This window comes from Oncorhynchus gorbuscha, linkage group LG07 (assembly GCF_021184085.1).
Source record: "Oncorhynchus gorbuscha isolate QuinsamMale2020 ecotype Even-year linkage group LG07, OgorEven_v1.0, whole genome shotgun sequence".
Classification (NCBI taxonomy): domain Eukaryota; kingdom Metazoa; phylum Chordata; class Actinopteri; order Salmoniformes; family Salmonidae; genus Oncorhynchus; species Oncorhynchus gorbuscha.
In genome coordinates this window covers 1,864,390-1,883,782 of record NC_060179.1, presented here as the reverse complement: position 1 = coordinate 1,883,782, position 19,393 = coordinate 1,864,390, and the positions used below count along the sequence as shown (strand labels likewise).

The window sequence follows — 19,393 nt, the reverse complement described above, 5'->3', positions numbered from 1 at the left end:
AAGGTTAAATGCGAGAGGTTCTGCAATCACCCCTGATAACCTGAAATAACTTGGCCAAAATGATAGAATTACATTTGTCTGTTCAGAAAGAAATTAAATCATTGAAAATACTAAACCATGAGTAGACCTGTAGTTTAGCGACAGAGGATCAATAGCTTCTTTAAAATCAATAGACTAGCTGTGGATTGTGTGTAGCCCAATCACAAGACATTTAAAAAAAATGTTTTTATTTAACGAGGCAAGTCAGTTAAGAACAAATTCTTATTTTCAATGACGGCCTAGGAACAGTGAGATAACTGCCTTGTTCAGGGGCAGGAGGACAGATTTTTACCTCGTCAGCTCGGGGTTTTGATCTTGCAACCTTCGGATACTGGCCCAATGCTCTAACCACTAGGCTACCCTGCCGCCCCTACACTCTAACCACTAATGCTCTAACCACTAGGCTACCTGCCTCCTTAACCACTGGCTACCAATGCCCCTCACTCTAACCACTAGGCTACCTGCCGCCCCTTCTAACCACTGGCTACCTGCAATCTCTAACCAACCACTAGGCTACCTGCCGCCCCTACACTCCAACCACTAGGCTACCTGCCGCCCCTACACTCCAACCACTAGGCTACCTGCCGCCCCTACACGCTAACCACTAGGCTACCTGCCGCCCCTACACGCTAACCACTAGGCTACCTGCCGCCCCTACACTCTAACCACTAGGCTACCTGCCGCCCCTACACTCTAACCACTAGGCTACCTGCCGCCCCTACACTCTAACCACTAGGCTACCTGCCGCCCCTACACTCTAACCACTAGGCTACCTGCCGCCCCTACACTCTAACCACTAGGCTACCTGCCGCCCCTACACTCTAACCACTAGGCTACCTGCCGCCCCTACACTCTAACCACTAGGCTACCTGCCGCCCCTACACTCTAACCACTAGGCTACCTGCCGCCCCTACACTCTAACCACTAGGCTACCTGCCGCCCCTACACTCTAACCACTAGGCTACCTGCCGCCCCTACACTCTAACCACTAGGCTACCTGCCGCCCCTACACTCTAACCACTAGGCTACCTGCCATCTCTACACTCTAACCACTAGGCTACCTGCCGCCCCTACACTCTAACCATTAGGCTACCTGCCACCCCTACACTCTAACCATTAGGCTACCTGCCGCCCCTACACTCTAACCATTAGGCTACCTGCCTCCTCTACACTCTAACCATTAGGCTACCTGCCGCCCCTACACTCTAACCATTAGGCTACCTGCCGCCTCTACACTCTAACCATTAGGCTACCTGCCGCCCCTACACTCTAACCACTAGGCTACCTGCCGCCCCTACACTCTAACCATTTACATTTACATTTAAGTCATTTAGCAGACGCTCTTATCCAGAGCTACCTGCCATCTCTACACTCTAACCACTAGGCTACCTGCCGCCCCTACACTCTAACCACTAGGCTACCTGCCATCTCTACACTCTAACCACTAGGCTACCTGCCGCCCCTACACTCTAACCATTAGGCTACCTGCCGCCTCTACACTCTAACCACTAGGCTACCTGCCATCTCTACACTCTAACCACTAGGCTACCTGCCGCCCCTACACTCTAACCATTAGGCTACCTGCCGCCCCTACACTCTAACCACTAGGCTACCTGCCGCCTCTACACTCTAACCATTAGGCTACCTGCCGCCCCTACACTCTAACCACTAGGCTACCTGCCATCTCTACACTCTAACCACTAGGCTACCTGCCGCCCCTACACTCTAACCACTAGGCTACCTGCCATCTCTACACTCTAACCACTAGGCTACCTGCCATCTCTACACTCTAACCACTAGGCTACCTGCCGCCCCTACACTCTAACCACTAGGCTACCTGCCATCTCTACACTCTAACCACTAGGCTACCTGCCGCCCCTACACTCTAACCATTAGGCTACCTGCTGCCCCCCATGCCTAAAATCGGGAAGGGCACCAAATGTGTCAGTGAACAGCATGCAGACAAGGCAGGCTTTTAGCAAGATTTCAAATACAATCACAGGTTGGAAAGCAAATGGTTCCTGCTGAAAAGAAAAGCCTAGTTTGACTGCAGGCTGCCATGTCATCAACTTCCAAATGGGCCTATTGAGGAAACAGCATTGTTTCACTAAGTAAAACAAGAGACAGGCTTTTGGCACGAGGGCATTGACCATCGCCAGTCAGTGAGGCGAGATGCATATCAGTGGTTGAGTCAGTGAAACTGGAATGCTTCTTTAGGACTATAATTTCTCCTCATATATTGTACAATATGTCTCCTCCACACACCCTGGGCCTTGGCTATTGATGGAATCAAGACAAGGTCGTTTTTATTGATCTCAGATTCTCAGTGTCAAAATAAAGACACCTTGGTCTCAGCATGGACTCCCTGTCTAAATAAAGACACCTTGGTCTCAGCATTGACTCCCTGTCTAAATAAAGACAGCTTGGTCTCAGCATTGACTCCCTGTCTAAATAAAGACAGCTTGGTCTCAGCATTGACTCCCTGTCTAAATAAAGACACCTTGGTCTCAGCATTGACTCCCTGGTCTCAGCATTGACTCCCTGTCTAAATAAAATACATTGAAAATAAGAATTTGTTCTTAACTGACTTGCCTATTTAAATAAAGATCAAATTAAAAAATAAATTATATGAAGGTCAGGACACACCGATGACCTAGACTCTGATGAGGAAGTCTCCCTAACTTATAAACATCTAAAACCCTGGGCTGTACAGCGCTCTACAGACGGCTGTATAGATGGAGTTATAGATAGCAGTCAGGACTCACCGATGACCTAGTTTCTGATGAGGAAGTCTCCCTAACTTATAAACATCTAAAACCCTGTGCTATATTTGAAGGTCAGAACTCACCGATGACCTAGACTCTGATGAGGAAGTCTCCCTAACTTATAAACATCTAAAACCCTGGGCTGTACAGCTCTCTACAGACGGCTGTATAGATGGAGTTATAGATAGCAGTCAGGACTCACCGATGACCTAGTCTCTGATGAGGAAGTCTCCCTAACTTATAAACGTCAGAACTCACCGATGACCTAGTCTCTGATGAGGAAGTCTCCCTAACTTATAAACATCTAAAACCCTGGGCTGTACAGCTCTCTACAGACGGCTGTATAGATGGAGTTGTATAGATGGAGTTATAGATAGCAGTCAGGACTCACCGATGACTCAGAGTCTCTGATGAGGAAGTCTCCCTCCACTCCTCTCTGGTTGAGAGCCACCTCTGCCTGATGACGCGTCACCTTGCCATAGTACCATGGCTTCCCAGCAAACCGCCCCACCGTGGCCGGAGAGATGTAGTCACAGTCGGGCGTGGGAGGCCCCGCGGGGCCCGGTGAGGCATTCTGGGTAGTAGAGTCCTGCTGGGGAGGCAGCACATTGACGTAGTTCTTAGGCACTAGTCCCAGCTGTCCATCTGCTTTACGGCACTTCCACCACTCAGGGTCGTTGTCTGGTTTCTCTACCACCTCCATCACCTCTCCTTTCTCAAAGTTCAGCTCTTCGTCGTTCCCCGAGCTGAAAGGGTACAGCGCCTGCACCGTGTGGAGTCTCCGGTTCCCGTTAGACACACTGTGAACCACTGCTGCTAGCTTCTCAGTCAGTGACCCTATTGGGTCCCCCAAACTGTCGCCCCCTCCTCCCCCCGCTGTCCCATCTGCGTCCTCCGTCACGTAGTTGGAAGGGAACCATCCGGAACACCCCTGGTACCCCCCACGCCACCAGCCATCGCTACACTTCTCCATGACGATGACGCGTGTACCCTTAACCAATGAGAGCTCGTCCTCACGCTCGGCGGTGTAGCTGAACTTGACGAGCGCCGGCAGGTTGAGGTCGTAAAGGCGCTCGCCGTTGTCGGAGCACGTGTCGGCGTCGGCGTTCGAGGCCGTGTCGCGCATCCCCGTTTTCCGCTTCACCTTCCCGATGCCTGTTGGGAAACACCAGGAGAGGTTGTCATAGTTACTGAGAGGTTATTCAGACAGTTATATTATGGTCTGTTAGGACAGGGAGCGATGCACCATGAGATCTTATAGAAAGGGTGAAACTTGTATGTGTGATCATAGCTAAATATAATAATATATGCCATTTAAGAAGACCCTTTTATCCAAAGTGACTTGGGGTGGCCCAAGTGGGAAACAAACCCACAATCCTGCCGTTGCAAACACTCTACCAAGTGAGCCCCACATGAACACAGTAGTAAATACATACTACCATCATCACCAGCAATGGAGGAAAAACTACCCAATTGTCATACTTGAGTAAACGTAAAGATAACTTAATAGAAAACGACTGAAGTAAAAGTGAGTCACCCAGTAAAAAAATATTTGAATAAAAGTCCAAAAGTTTGGTTTTAAATATACGTAAGTATCAAAAATAAATGTAATTCCCCAAATATACTTAAGAATCAAAAGTGAAAGTTGATAGACTGAAAAAAATATATGAAATTTGAAATCAAAGACTTGAGTGGCTGGAGTCTGACATTTTCTAGTGACTTCCTTTGACACCGCCTGGTATAGAGGTGATGCAGCTGCATACATTTTCTAGCGCCTTCCTTTGACACCGCCTGGTATAGAGGTGATGCAGCTGTAGACATTTTCTAGGGCCTTCCTTTGACACCGCCTGGCATAGAGATGATGCAGCTGTAGACATTTTCTAGTGACTTCCTTTGACACCGCCTGGTATAGAGGTGATGCAGCTGTAGACATTTTCTAGTGCCTTCCTTTGACACCGCCTGGCATAGAGATGATGCAGCTGTAGACATTTTCTAGTGACTTCCTTTGACACTGCCTGGTATAGAGGTGATGCAGCTGTAGACATTTTCTAGGGCCTTCCTTTGACACCGCCTGGCATAGAGGTGATGCAGCTGTAGACATATTCTAGTGACTTCCTTTGACACCGCCTGGTATAGAGGTGATGCAGCTGTAGACATTTTCTAGTGACTTCCTTTGACACCGCCTGGTATAGAGGTGATGCAGCTGTAGACATTTTCTAGTGACTTCCTTTGACACCGCCTGGTATAGAGGTGATGCAGCTGTAGACATTTTCTAGTGACTTCCTTTGACACCGCCTGGTATAGAGGTGATGCAGCTGTAGACATTTTCTAGGGCCTTCCTTTGACACCGCCTGGTATAGAGGTGATGCAGCTGTAGACATTTTCTAGGGCCTTCCTTTGACACCGCCTGGCATAGAGATGATGCAGCTGTAGACTGAGGAGCCTTCTGAGGGGAAGAGTCATTGTTGTGCCCTCTTCTCGGCTATGTTGGTGGTTGTGGACCATGATAGATCCTTAGCGATGTGGACAGCAAGGGACTTGAAGTTCTGGACCCACTCCACTACAGCCTTGTCGATGTGAATGGGTTGTGTTCGGCCCTGTAGTCCACAATCAGCTCCTGTCTTGCTAACATTGAGGGAGAGGTTGATGTTCTGGCACCACGCGGTCAGGTCTCATACCTCTTCCCTATAGGCGGTCTCATCTTTGTCGATGATTAGGCCTACCACTGTCGTGTCATCAGCAAACTGAATATTTTTGGGATAGGGGGCAGCATTTTCACTTTTGGAGGAATAGCTTGCCTAGAGTGAACTGCCTCATACTCTGTCCCAGATGCTAATATATGCATAGTATTATTAGTATTGGATAGAAAACACTGAAGTTTCTAAAACTGTTTGAATGATGTCTGTGAGTACAAAATAACTCATATGGCAGGCAAACACCTGAAATAAAATCCAACCAGGAAGTGGGACATCTGAGGTTTGTAGTTTTTCAAAGCTTGGCCTACCGAATACACAGTGGGATATGGATAAAGTTGCACCTTCCTACGGCTTCCACTAGATGTCAACCATCTTTAGAAACTTGAATGAGGATTCTACTATAAAGGAGGGGCTCATGAGACCTGTTTGAGTCAGTGGTCTGGCAGAGTGTCTCAGGCTCGTGACACGCGCCCCCGACAGAGTTCTCTCGTTCAAGAGCTTTTCTGAAGACAAAGGAATTCTCCAGTTGGAACATTAATGTTTTATGTTAAAAACATCCTAAAGATTGATTCCATACATCGTTTTACATGTTTCTACGACCTGTAACGGAACTTTTCGAGTTTGTCTGGACGAAGTGCTCGCGCCTCATGAAGATGAATTAGTGGGCTGAACACGCTAACAACAAGTGGCTATTTGGACATAAATGATGGAACTTTATGGAACAAATCAGTCATTTATTGTCAAACTGGGTTTCCTGGGAGTGCATTCTGATGAAGATCAAAGGTAAGTGAATATTGAGTGTTATTTCTAACTTCTGTTGACTCCAAAATGGCGGATATTTCTCTGGCTGGATTGGGCTCTGAGCGCCGTTCTCAGATTATGCTTTTTCCATTTTTTTAAAATCTGACACAGCGGTTGCATTAAGGAGAAGTCTATCTTTAGTTATGTGAATAACCCTTGTATCTTTTATCAATGTTTATTTTGAGTATTTCTGCAAAATTGCCGGATGTTTTGGAATCAAAACATTACTGCACGCAAGGCGCCAATGTAAACTGAGATTTTTGGATATAAATATGCACATTATCGAACAAAACATACATGTATTGTGTAACATGATGTCTTTTGAGTGTGTTCTGATAGGTTAGTGATTCATTTTATCTCTAGTTATGCTTTTTGTGACTCCTATCTAATGGCTGGAAAAATGGCTGTGTTTTTTGACTTGGCGGCGATCTTACAGTGCTTTACGATGGATTAACAAGCTGTTTACCTTTCATATTGGATTGGACTTGTTAATGAGTGAAAGTTACATATTACAAATAAATATTTTTTTATTTCGCGTACTGCCTTTTCAGTGGAATGTTGTTGAGGGGTTCCGCTAGCGGAACACCTGCGCTAGAAAGTTTAAATCTTTTAAAAAATCTTTTAGGGATAGGGGGCAGCATTTTCACTTTGGATGAATAGCGTGCCCAGAGTGAACTGCCTCCTACTAATGTCCCAGATGCTAATATATGCATATTATTATTAGTATTGGATAGAAAACACTCTGAAGCTTCTAAAACTGTATGAATTATGTCTGAGTATAACAGAACTCATAGGGCAAGCAAACTTGTAAACAGGAAGTGGAAATTCTGGGGCTGGTTGATTTTCAACTCATCGCCTATTCACATCCCAGTAAGATATGGATCTGTTCGCACTTCCTACGCCTTCCACTAGATGTCAACTGTCAGTACAACGTGGAATGAAGCCTCTAGTGTGATGTGGGACCGGATGGCAGCTATTTGAGTCACTGGTCTGGCAGAATGCCAGTCTGGTCTGTGAAGGAGTGAGGAGGTCTCCTCGGTAACAGGGTGAACCAGAGACAGTCTGGTCTGTGAAGGAGTGTCCTTGATAACAGGGTGAATCAGAGACCGTCTGGTCTGTGAAGGAGTGTCCTTGATAACAGGGTGAATCAGAGACCGTCTGGTCTGTGAAGGAGTGTCCTTGGTAACAGGGTGAACCAGAGACCGTCTGGTCTGTGAAGGAGTGAGGAGGTCTCCTTGGTAACAGGGTGAATCAGAGACCGTCTGGTCTGTGAAGGAGTGTCCTTGGTAACAGGGTGAACCAGAGACCGTCTGGTCTGTGAAGGAGTGAGGAGGTCTCCTTGGTAACAGGGTGAACCAGAGACAGTCTGGTCTGTGAAAGAGTGTCCTTGGTAACAGGGTGAATCAGAGACCGTCTGGTCTGTGAAGGAGTGTCCTTGGTAACAGGGTGAACCAGAGACCGTCTGGTCTGTGAAGAAGTGAGGAGGTCTGTGGTTATGTCTCAAATAGCACCCTATTCTCTACATAGTGCACTACTGTTTACAAGGGCCCATAGGTAATAGGGTGCTATTTAGGCCACACTGAGCCGGCTAGTCTATATTACCCCTTCAGGCTGTTGTTGAGCAACCCAGCCAGCTGACAGACAGACAGCCAGACCCAGCCAGACAGACAGCAAGCCGACAGACAGACAAGCAAGCCGACAGACAGAGAGACAACCGACAGACAGAGAGACAACCGACAGACAGAGACAGCTGACAGACAGCCAGACCCAGCCAGACAGACAGCAAGCCGACAGACAGAGAGACAACCGACAGACAGAGACAGCTGACAGACAGCGAGACAACCGACAGACAGAGACAGCTGACAGACAGCCAGACCCAGCCAGACAGACAGCAAGCCAACAGACAGAGAGACAGCCGACAGACAGAGACAGCTGACAGACAGCCAGCCGACAGACAGAGAGACAACCGACAGACAGAGACAGCTGACAGACAGCAAGCCGACAGACAGAGAGACAACCGACAGACAGAGACAGCTGACAGACAGCCATTCCCATGGTAGTTTGATGAGCCAGCAGAACTGAGGCCAGGCAGGTAGACCCCATCATTAGACTCCACATGGAGAGAGCCACATGGAGAGAGCCAGAGCACAGTGAGAAAACAACAGGTCAGTACAGGCCCTGAGAACAGACCCTGTTAACTCAAAACTAAAAAAGGTCAAAAGTAAAGTCATAAGGCCTATAAGGCCGTACTAGACAGAAAGCTACCCCCTATAAGGCCGTACTAGACAGAAATCTACCCCCTATAAGGCCGTACTAGACAGAAATCTACCCCCTATAAGGCCGTACTAGACAGAAATCTACCCCCTATAAGGCCGTACTAGACAGAAATCTACCCCCTATAAGGCCGTACTAGACAGAAATCTACCCTCTATAAGGTCGTACTAGACAGAAAGCTACCCTCTATAAGGCCGTACTAGACTCCTAGACAAAAAGCTACCAGTCTTTAAACTGATAACCAGTCTTTAGGGAGACCACATGGAGAAGCTGATGGACAATGCTACCAAATACTTCATTGACTGTATGTAAACTTCTGACTCACTGGGAATGTGATAAAAAAAAAAAAAAGCTGAAATAATTCTCTACTATTATTATGACATTTCACATTCTTAAAACAAAGTGGTGATCCTAACTGACAGGGAATATTTATGAGGATTAAATGTCAGTAATGGTGAAAAACTGAGTTTACAAGTATTTGGATAAGGTGTATGTAAACTTCCAACTTCAACTGAACGAGAGAGGAGACAGTAGTGTTATCACACTGGACATCAAGGGAATATATTTTTTTCCCTCCACTATTCAAAACAACCTCTTTGCATTAAAATAGCATGAGGCCCGAGACTGATCACTTTGTTTGCCTGGCTGGCATCCCCAACCATCCCACCTACCCGCCCGCACCCCCGCTAATATCAGCTAGTTATGGTGGTCTATGGTAGTCGGTATCCTCTGGAGTGATAGGAGGATGACACTGGACTAAGATAAGAGGTGGTATTCTAGGGCATCTGGGGTGTCTGTCGTGATGTCAACGTGTCTGAGCTTGTCAGGGCTGTGCTGTATTGTTCCAGTCCTAATAGTCATGTATAAGCCTGGTTGTGTAAAACGCCTGTCCTAACGTGATCTAAAATGGTATTGATTCATCAAAGTACTCTACTCATCTCAGGAAGCAACAATAACACCAATGTATGGGACTGTGCGATAGATCAGGAAAAAGGTGCACATTGCGCTTGCCAGTATCACTTAATTTAGCTAACGTATCGGCCTCACGTCCTTCGTCAGAGCTACCACTGAGCTCTGTAAACCACTCCAACAGATACGCCTTAAAACCTTCTACAGTCACTAGGGCCGACCCTGACCTTAAAACCTTCTACAGTCACTAGGGCCGACCCTGACCTTAAAACCTTCTACAGTCACTAGGGCCGACCCTGACCTTAAAACCTTCTACAGTCACTAGGGCCGACCCTGACCTTAAAACCTTCTACAGTCACTAGGGCCGACCCTGACCTTAAAACCTTCTACAGTCACTAGGGCCGACCCTGACCTTAAAACCTTCTACAGTCACTAGGGCCGACCCTGACTTTAAAACCTTCTACAGTCACTAGGGCCGACCCTGACCGTAAAACCTTCTACAGTCACTAGGGCCGACCCTGACCTTAAAACCTTCTACAGTCACTAGGGCCGACCCTGACCTTAAAACCTTCTACAGTCACTAGGGCCGACCCTGACCTTAAAACCTTCTACAGTCACTAGGGCCGACCCTGACCTTAAAACCTTCTACAGTCACTAGGGCCGACCCTGACCTTAAAACCTTCTACAGTCACGACCCCGTGTTGCAGAATGGTCCATTGTTTGGTCAATAGGCTGTTGGTCGACCGAGATTTCTTCTATATTTCCTGGTGTACAAGACACCGGTCTGATTGGCGCCTGTCTATTGTGAAGGCCGTGGGGATGGTCATCACTAAGACATGTCCTACTGTAATTAGTTGGTTCAGCACTAATAAACATACAGTTGAAGATCAGATCTACAGAATATAGATACAGTTGAAGATATAGATCAGATCTACAGAATATAGATACAGTTGAAGATAGATCAGATCTACAGAATATAGATACAGTTGAAGATATAGATCCGATCTACATACTGTACATACAGTTGAAGTCAGAAGTTTACATCCACTTAGGTTGGAGTCATTAAAACTCGTTTTTCAACCACTCCACAGATTTGTTGTTGACAAACTATAGTTTTGGCAAGTCGGTTAGGACATCTACTTTGTGCATGACACAAGTCATTTTTCCAACAATTGTTTACAGACAGATTATTTCACTGTATCACAATTCCAGTGGGCCAGAAGTTGACAGTGCCTTTAAACCGCTTGGAAAATTCCAGAAAATGATGTCATGGCTTCTGATAGGCTAATTGACATCATTTGAGTCAATTGGAGGTGTACATGTGGATGCATTTCAAGGCCTACCTTAAAACTCAGTGCCTCTTTGCTTGACATCATGGGAAAATCAAAAGAAATCAGCCAAGACCTCAGAAAAAATAATTATAGACCGACAAGTCTGGTTCATCCTTGGGAGCAATTTCAAAACGCCTGAAGGAACCACGTTCAACTGTACAAACAATATTACGAAGTATAAACACCATGGGACCACCCAACAGTCATAAAATGTCCTCTGGTCTGATGAAACAAAAATAGAAATGTTTGGCCATAATGACCAGCGTTATGTCTGGAGGATGAAGGGGGAGGCTTGCAAGCCAGAGAACACCATCCCAACCGTGAAGCACGGGGGTGGCAGCATCATGTTGTGGGGGTGCATTGCTGCAGGAGGTACTGGTGCACTTCACAAAATAGATGGCATCATGAGGGAGGGAAAATAGGTGGATATATTGAAGCAACATCTAAAGACATCAGTCAGGAAGTTAAAGCTTGGTCGCAAATGGGTCTTCCAAATGGACAATGACTCCAAGCATACTTCCAAAGTTGTGGCTAAATGGCTTAAGGACAACAAAGTCAAGGTATTGGAGTGGCCATCACAAAGCCCTGACCTCAATCACATAGAACATTTGTGGGCAGAACTGAAAAAATGTTTGCGAGCAAGGAGGCCTACAAACCTGACTCAGTTACACCAGCTCTGTCAGGAGGAATGGGCCAAAATTCACCCAACTTATTGTGGGAGGCTTGTGGAAGGCTTCGTGAAACGTTTGACCCAAGTTAAACTATTTAAAGGCAATGCTACCAAATACACTCAATTAGTATGTAAACTTCTGACCCACTGGGAATGTGATGAAAGAAATAAAAGCTGAAATAAATCACTACTATTATTCTGACATTTCACATTCTTAAAATAAAGTGTTGATCCTAACTGACCTAAAACATGGAATCTTTACTAGGATTAAATGTCAGGAATTGTGAAAAACAAAGTTTAAATGTATTTGGCTAAGGTGTTTGTAAACCTCCGACTTCAACTGTAATATTATAAAAAATGTGTTTTCTCCGACGTTGGATAGCAGTCCCTGTCCACATGTTCTGAAACATCAGTGCGCTGTTGAATTGGCGTCTTTTCCTAGACCGTGTTGCTATGTGCATAATAGCATAAGTAACCAGTATATTGGTGTTGAGAACAATGTGGCCGAGGCAGCAGCAGAGGGAGGAAATGAGGAAACAGCCTTATTGTCTAAGAAAAGTGAGGCGAGAGGAAACACTGAGCGGTGGTCATTGAGGAAGGAAGCCAAAGCCTCTTCCTCCTGTCCCCCCGCCTCCTCTTGTCCCTCCTTTTCCCCTTCCTCTAATGGTCAATAAGTGCTTGAAATACATTTGACAGAGATTACAGCTGTGAGTCTTTTTGGGAACATCTCAAAGAGATTTCCACACGTGGATTGTGAAACATTTGCTCATTATTCTTGCTCTGTCTGGTTTGTTGTTTATATTTTCTAGAAAGCCATTTGCAATACTGTAACTCTGCCACTCAGGAACATTCACAGTTTTCTTGGTAAGATACTCCAGTATATATTTGGCCTTGTGTTGTAGGTTAATGTTCTGCTGAAAAGTGAATTTGTCTCCCAGTGTCTGTTGGAAAGCAGACAACCAGGTTTTCCTCTAGGATATTGCCTGTGCTTAGCTCTACTTGTTTCCTTTTATCCTGAAAAACTCACCATGCCTTGCTGAAGACAAGTATACCTATGACATGATACAGCCACCACAATGCTTGAAAATATGGAAAGCCGTACTCAGTGATGTGTTAGATTTGCACCACTGTAATTTAGGTTAGTATTACGGAGTAGCTACAACGTTGTTAATACATTCTCAGTTCTCTCCTATCACAGCCATTAAAACAGTATTAAAATCACCATTAGTTTCATGGTGAAATCCCTGAGCAGTTTCCTTCCTCTCTGGCAACTGAATTAGGAAGGATTCCTGTATCTTCTTAGTTTCTGTGTGTATTGACACACCATCCAAAGCCTAATTAAAAACTCAAAAAGGTATATTCAGTGTCAGCTTTTTAAAAATAAATATTTGACCCATCTACCAATCGATACCCAGAAATATGACTTTCCTCAATTGGATCCTTTGTTCGTACCCCACAAAACATTTCCACTTATCCCAGACTGCTCCTCAGCTGCGACTCAGGAGGCATGACATCCACCGCTTCCAAGTATAATACTCGCTACTGTTCAGTCCATGGACAATAAAGTCGACGAGATCAGGGCGAGGAAAAATACATAACTATATATAGAGAGAGAGAGACTTCTCCTAGGGTTATGTCTAAAGGTTAGTCCATAGAGAGACTTCTCCTAGGGTTATGTCTAAGGGTTAGTCCATAGAGAGACTTCTCCTAGGGTTATGTCTAAGGGTTAGTCCATAGAGAGACTTCTCCTAGGGTTATGTCTAAGGGTTAGTCCATAGAGAGACTTCTACTAGGGTTATGTCTAAAGGTTAGTCCATAGAGAAACTTCTCCTAGGGTTATGTCTAAGGGTTAGTCCATAGAGACTTCTCCTAGGGTTTTGTCTAAGGGTTAGTCCGTAGAGAGACTTCTAGGGTTTTGTCTAAGGGTTAGTCCATAGAGAGACTTCTCCTGACTCACAACTCACTTTTGCAGCCAGACACTTGTGTTGTGACTGAGGACATCATTTTTTGTGTCATTTAGAGGAAAAAAATATGTTTTTAGCGTTTGAGACACTTTTCAGAAGTTGCTAAAAGTTAAAAATATATATTTTTTTAAAGTAGCTACATTTTGTTGCTCTGTGCAGTTTATATGTTTGTTGTTGTTGCTAAATCTAGAAACCAAATTGCTACGTTGGCATCATTGACCTAAATACTTTACGGTTGTAAAACCCCATTACCGAGGTTCATGTAGCTACATCCTGTTTTAACAGAAAACATTGACAGTTTGTTAACACGCATTTAGAAAAGATTTCAAAAAGGATGTCCAGACGAGGTTGTACCGGTCCGACCGGACTCCGGAGGAAACGGGACACGGAGCAGCACCAGAAGGAGAGAAGACGGGCTCTGCAGGCCCGATACCGGGCCAACCTGGCCACCCTGTTCGAGACACTCAACACCGTGGTCTGTCCCACATCCAACAAGATGCTAAGTGGAAGATATTGGACTAAGGATTTCTCAAAGAGCAGGATGCTGATGCTACTGAAAGGGATATTCCTCGGTAATGACGACGGGCCGTTGCATCTTGGATGAAGTGAGGTCAGAGTACCGGAGGCTGCAGTCACACAGCAGCTCCCTGCGCTCCAGAAGACCTGGTGGCCACAGACGTTATGGCGGGGCTGACGGAGAGGACCTGACTGAGACCAGTGAGGAAGACTCTGCGGAGGAGACTCTGGATGACTTCGCCCCCTCTCAGACCTCCAACTCTCTAACCAACATCCTAGAGTTTGAAGGGTACTTGTTGTTCTACAGACAGACACTGGAGAAGTTGGTTTGTAGCGGTGTGCTGAGCCCGGGACAGACTGGTCTGGCTGTAGTAACTGAAGCTATCTCAGGCCTGTGGGATAGCTTCTCTCCAGAGCGCCGGGCAGTCTACCAGACCTGTCCCCCCAAACAGAGCACCCTGGGCTGGGAAGGGCCGGCAGAGACACCCTCTAATCCTGTTCCAGACACCCACCTCCACCTCACGCTCCAGCCCTCCACTCAGGCAAACAGCCAGAGAGCCTCTTCTCCTTCTAGCTATGAAGAGGACCTGCTTCAGCATGCCTATGATGTGGTGAAGAAAGAGATGGACTCCACTTCAGACCACAGTCCTGTCCTGGCCTCTCCTCAGTGTGGGGACAAGCTCCGGGAGATCTATAAGGACATCATGCGTTTCGTCAAGACTCAGATGGTGGAAAAAACCAGAACATAACCAGGATGTGTGTCTGTCTGCTATGAGGGACCATGAGGAGATCTTTCTCCAATGCTCCGAGTCCTTTGACAGTGAGGACATGTGAATCACAGGAGGCTGCTGACGGGAGGATGGCTCATAGAAATGTCCGGAAACAAAGCAAACGGAATGACATAAAACACCCGGAAACCATGGAAACCATGTGTGATATATTTAATACCGTTCCACCGATTCAGCTCCAGTCATTACCCACAAGCCTGTTCACCAACTTCCTGTTTCTGGGACCAATCAGAATGTGTTTGATATATTTAATACCGTTCCACTGATTCAGCTCCAGTCATTACCCACAAGCCTGTTCTCCTCAATTAACCTGTTCACCAACTTCCTGTCATGTGAACACCTATTAGTTGTACAAGTGTTTGTTTCCGGTTGACATGAAAGACACATTGTGTTGCTTTGTTACGGACTTGATAAATGATCACGTTTTGGGATTTGTTTTTATAAATGTTCAGCTTTTCCACCCGTTTTTTGTTACAGACATGTTTTATAATCTGACATTCATGTTTTATAATCTGGTTCCAATCATTCATCCGTTTGTATTTGATGATCATTGTTCAGCCTTTTTAATCCATTAAGAATCAGCATTTTGTCCAGCCAGTCTTTCTCTGTGTATTAAACCTCAGCCTCAGAGAGGGATGGTGGCCTCACAGTGTCCAGCAGAGGTTCCCAAACCAAGGGTCGCGACCCCATGTGGGGACGCCTGATATGAAAATGAGGTTGCGGAAGAATTTACGAAAATCCTGAGAAAAAAAAAATATATATATATACACTTCTCCTAGGGTTATATCAACTTGTCTAAGGGTTATCCCAGAGAGAGACTTCTCCTAGGGTTATATAAACTTGTCTAAGGGTTATCCTATAGGAGAGACTTCTCCTAGGGTTATATCAACTTGTCTAAGGGTTATCCCAGAGAGAGACTTCTCCTAGGGTTATATCAACTTGTCTAAGGGTTATCCCAGAGAGAGACTTCTCCTAGGGTTATATCAACTTGTCTAAGGGTTATCCCAGAGAGACTTCTCCTAGGGTTATATCAACTTGTCTAAGGGTTATCCCAGAGAGAGACTTCTCCTAGGGTTATATAAACTTGTCTAAGGGTTATCCCAGAGAGAGACTTCTCCTAGGGTTATATCAACTTGTCTAAGGGTTATCCCAGAGAGAGACTTCTCCTAGGGTTATATCAACTTGTCTAAGGGTTATCCCAGAGAGAGACTTCTCCTAGGGTTATATCAACTTGTCTAAGGGTTATCCCAGAGAGAGACTTCTCCTAGGGTTATATCAACTTGTCTAAGGGTTATCCCAGAGAGAGACTTCTCCTAGGGTTATATCAACTTGTCTAAGGGTTATCCCAGAGAGAGACTTCTCCTAGGGTTATATCAACTTGTCTAAGGGTTATCCTATAGGAGAGACTTCTCCTAGGGTTATATCAACTTGTCTAAGGGTTATCCCAGAGAGACTTCTCCTAGGGTTATATCAACTTGTCTAAGGGTTATCCCAGAGAGACTTCTCCTAGGGTTATATCAACTTGTCTAAGGGTTATCCCAGAGAGAGACTTCTCCTAGGGTTATAGACTAATGCAGTAGTTGTGATCTATCCAGCAGACAATTTTATATATTTTTTTATTTAACTAGGCAAGTCAGTTAAGAACAAATTCTTATTTACAATGATGGCCTACCAGGGAACAGTGTGTTAACTGCCTTGTTCAGGGGCAAAACGACAGATTTGTACCTTGTCAGCTCGGGGATTCAATCCAGCAACCTTTCGGGAACTGTCCCAACGCCCTAACCACTAGGCTACCTGCCGCCCCAAATGGTGGTGTGGATATTTCCTCTGTCTGTCTATCAGGTTTACGGAGCTAGCTGTTCTTCAACAGACCCGGCCATCTGCCTCCCCCTCACTTCCTGTTGCTGCTCCTCGGGAGAAATGTGTCTCAAATTAGAGCTTCCGCTCCCTCGCTGAGGAGGCCAAGGCAGGAAGCAGAAAGGGAGGGAGAGAGGGAATGAGGGAGGGGAGGGAGAGAGGGAATGAGGGAGGGGAGGGAGAGAGGGAATGAGGGAGGGGAGGGAGAGGGGAATGAGGGAGGGGAGGGAGAGAGGGAATGAGGGAGGGGAGGGAGAGAGGGAATGAGGGAGGGGAGGGAGAGAGGGAATGAGGGAGGGGGGAGGGAATGAGGGAGGGGAGGGAGAGAGGGAATGAGGGAGGGGAGGGAGAGAGGGAATGAGGGAGGGGAGGGAGAGAGGGAATGAGGGAGGGGAGGGAGAGAGGGAATGAGGGAGGGGAGGGAGAGAGGGAATGAGGGAGGGGAGGGAGAGAGGGAATGAGGGAGGGGAGGGAGAGAGGGAATGAGGGAGGGGAGGGAGAGAGGGAATGAGGGAGGGGGAGGGAGAGGGGAATGAGGGAGGGGAGGGAGAGAGGGAATGAGGGAGGGGAGGGAGAGAGGGAATGAGGGAGGGGAGGGAGAGAGGGAATGAGGGAGGGGAGGGAGAGAGGGAATGAGGGAGGGGAGGGAATGAGGAGGCCAAGGCAGGAAGCAGAAAGGGAGGGAGGTTATTTGGTATTTTACTAGGAACCCATTAGCGGTTGCAAAAAGCAGAAGCTACTCTTCCTGGGGTCTACACAAAACAGCTCAAGGACAGAACTAAACAAAAACAATTAAAGGCACATAGCCTACACATCAATACACACACACTATCTGGGTCAAATAGTCTACACATCAATACACACACACTATCTGGGTCAAATAGTCTACACATCAATACATACACACTATCTGGGTCAAATAGCCTACACATCAATACATACACATACTATCTGGGTCAAATAGCCTACACATCACTACATACACACACTATCTGGGTCAAATAGCCTACACATCACTACATACACACACTATCTGGGTCAAATAGCCTACACATCACTACATACACACACTATCTGGGTCAAATAGCCTACACATCACTACATACACACACTATCTGGGTCAAATAGCCTACACATCAATACATACACACACTATCTGGGTCAAATAGCCTACACATCAATACACACACTATCTGGGTCAAATAGCCTACACATCACTACACACACACACTATCTGGGTCAAATAGCCTACACATCACTACATACACACACTATCTGGGTCAAATAGCCTACACATCACTACATACACACACTATCTGGGTCAAATAGCCTACACATCAATACATACACACACTATCTGGGTCAAATAGTCTACACATCAATACACACACACACTATCTGGGTCAAATAGCCTACACATCAATACACACACACACTATCTGGGTCAAATAGCCTACACATCAATACACACACACACTATCTGGGTCAAATAGCCTACACATCAATACACACACACACTATCTGGATCAAATAGCCTACACATCACTACATACATACACACTATCTGGGTCAAATAGTCTACACATCAATACATACACACTATCTGGGTCAAATAGCCTACATATCACTACATTTGTTTATTTGATCAATATGAGATGGAAGGAAGTTCCATGCAATAAGGGCTCTATATAATACTGTACTCTTCCTGGGATTTGTTCTGGGTTTGGGGACTGTGAAAAGACCCCTGGTGGCATGTCTGGTGGGGTAAGTGTGTGTGTCAGAGATGTGTGTGATTTCCAACATATTAATGTTTCTTATAAAAAGAAGTGATGCTACAGTCTCTCCTCAACTCTTAGCCAAGAGAGACTGACATGCATAGTATTTATATCAGCCCTCCGATTACAAAGAGCAGAACGTGCCGCTCTGTTCTGGGCCACCTGCAGCTTCACTAGGTCTTTCTTTGCCACACTTACGACCGGACAATAATCAAGATAAGATAAAACTGGAGCCTGCAGGACTGGCTTATTATTATACAATTTTGAATGTCCAGACCCACCTGTTACACCCCCATCTTCATCAACTACATCACCCTGTCCAGACCCACCTGTTACACCCCCATCTTCATCAACTACATCACCCTGTTACACCCCCATCAACTACATCACCCTGTCCAGACCCACCTGTTACACCCCCATCTTCATCAACTACATCACCCTGTTACACCCCCATCTTCATCAACTACATCACCCTGTTACACCCCCATCTTCATCAACTACATCACTCTGTCCAGACCCACCTGTTACACCCCCATCTTCATCAACTACATCACCCTGTTACACCCCCATCTTCATCAACTACATCACCCTGTCCAGACCCACCTGTTACACCCCCATCTTCATCAACTACATCACCCTGTCCAGACCCACCTGTTACACCCCCATCTTCATCAACTACATCACCCTGTCCAGACCCACCTGTTACACCCCCAATCTTCATCAACTACATCACCCTGTCCAGACCCACCTGTTACACCCCCATCTTCATCAACTACATCACCCTGTCCAGACCCACCTGTTACACCCCCATCAACTACATCACCCTGTCCAGACCCACCTGTTACACCCCCATCAACTACATCACCCTGTCCAGACCCACCTGTTACACCCCCATCAACTACATCACCCTGTCCAGACCCCTGTTACACCCCCATCTTCATCAACTACATCACCCTGTCCAGACCCACCTGTTACACCCCATCTTCATCAACTACATCACTCTGTCCA

At 46.1% G+C, this 19,393-nt stretch overlaps 1 protein-coding gene and 1 pseudogene across 2 annotated transcripts in view; one reads left to right on the top strand and one right to left on the bottom strand.

The window, feature by feature from the left end:
* The window catches only part of LOC124039437 (cytoplasmic protein NCK1-like), a 96,830-nt gene that overhangs the window by 8,054 nt on the left and 69,383 nt on the right, over positions 1 to 19,393 (bottom strand). For both annotated transcript variants that reach the window (XM_046355401.1, XM_046355403.1), the window contains one exon: positions 3,196 to 3,959. In XM_046355401.1, the coding sequence (XP_046211357.1) occupies positions 3,196 to 3,959 (764 nt within the window). The remainder of the gene's footprint in view (positions 1 to 3,195; positions 3,960 to 19,393) is intronic.
* LOC124039438 lies at positions 13,784 to 14,799 on the top strand (annotated as a pseudogene).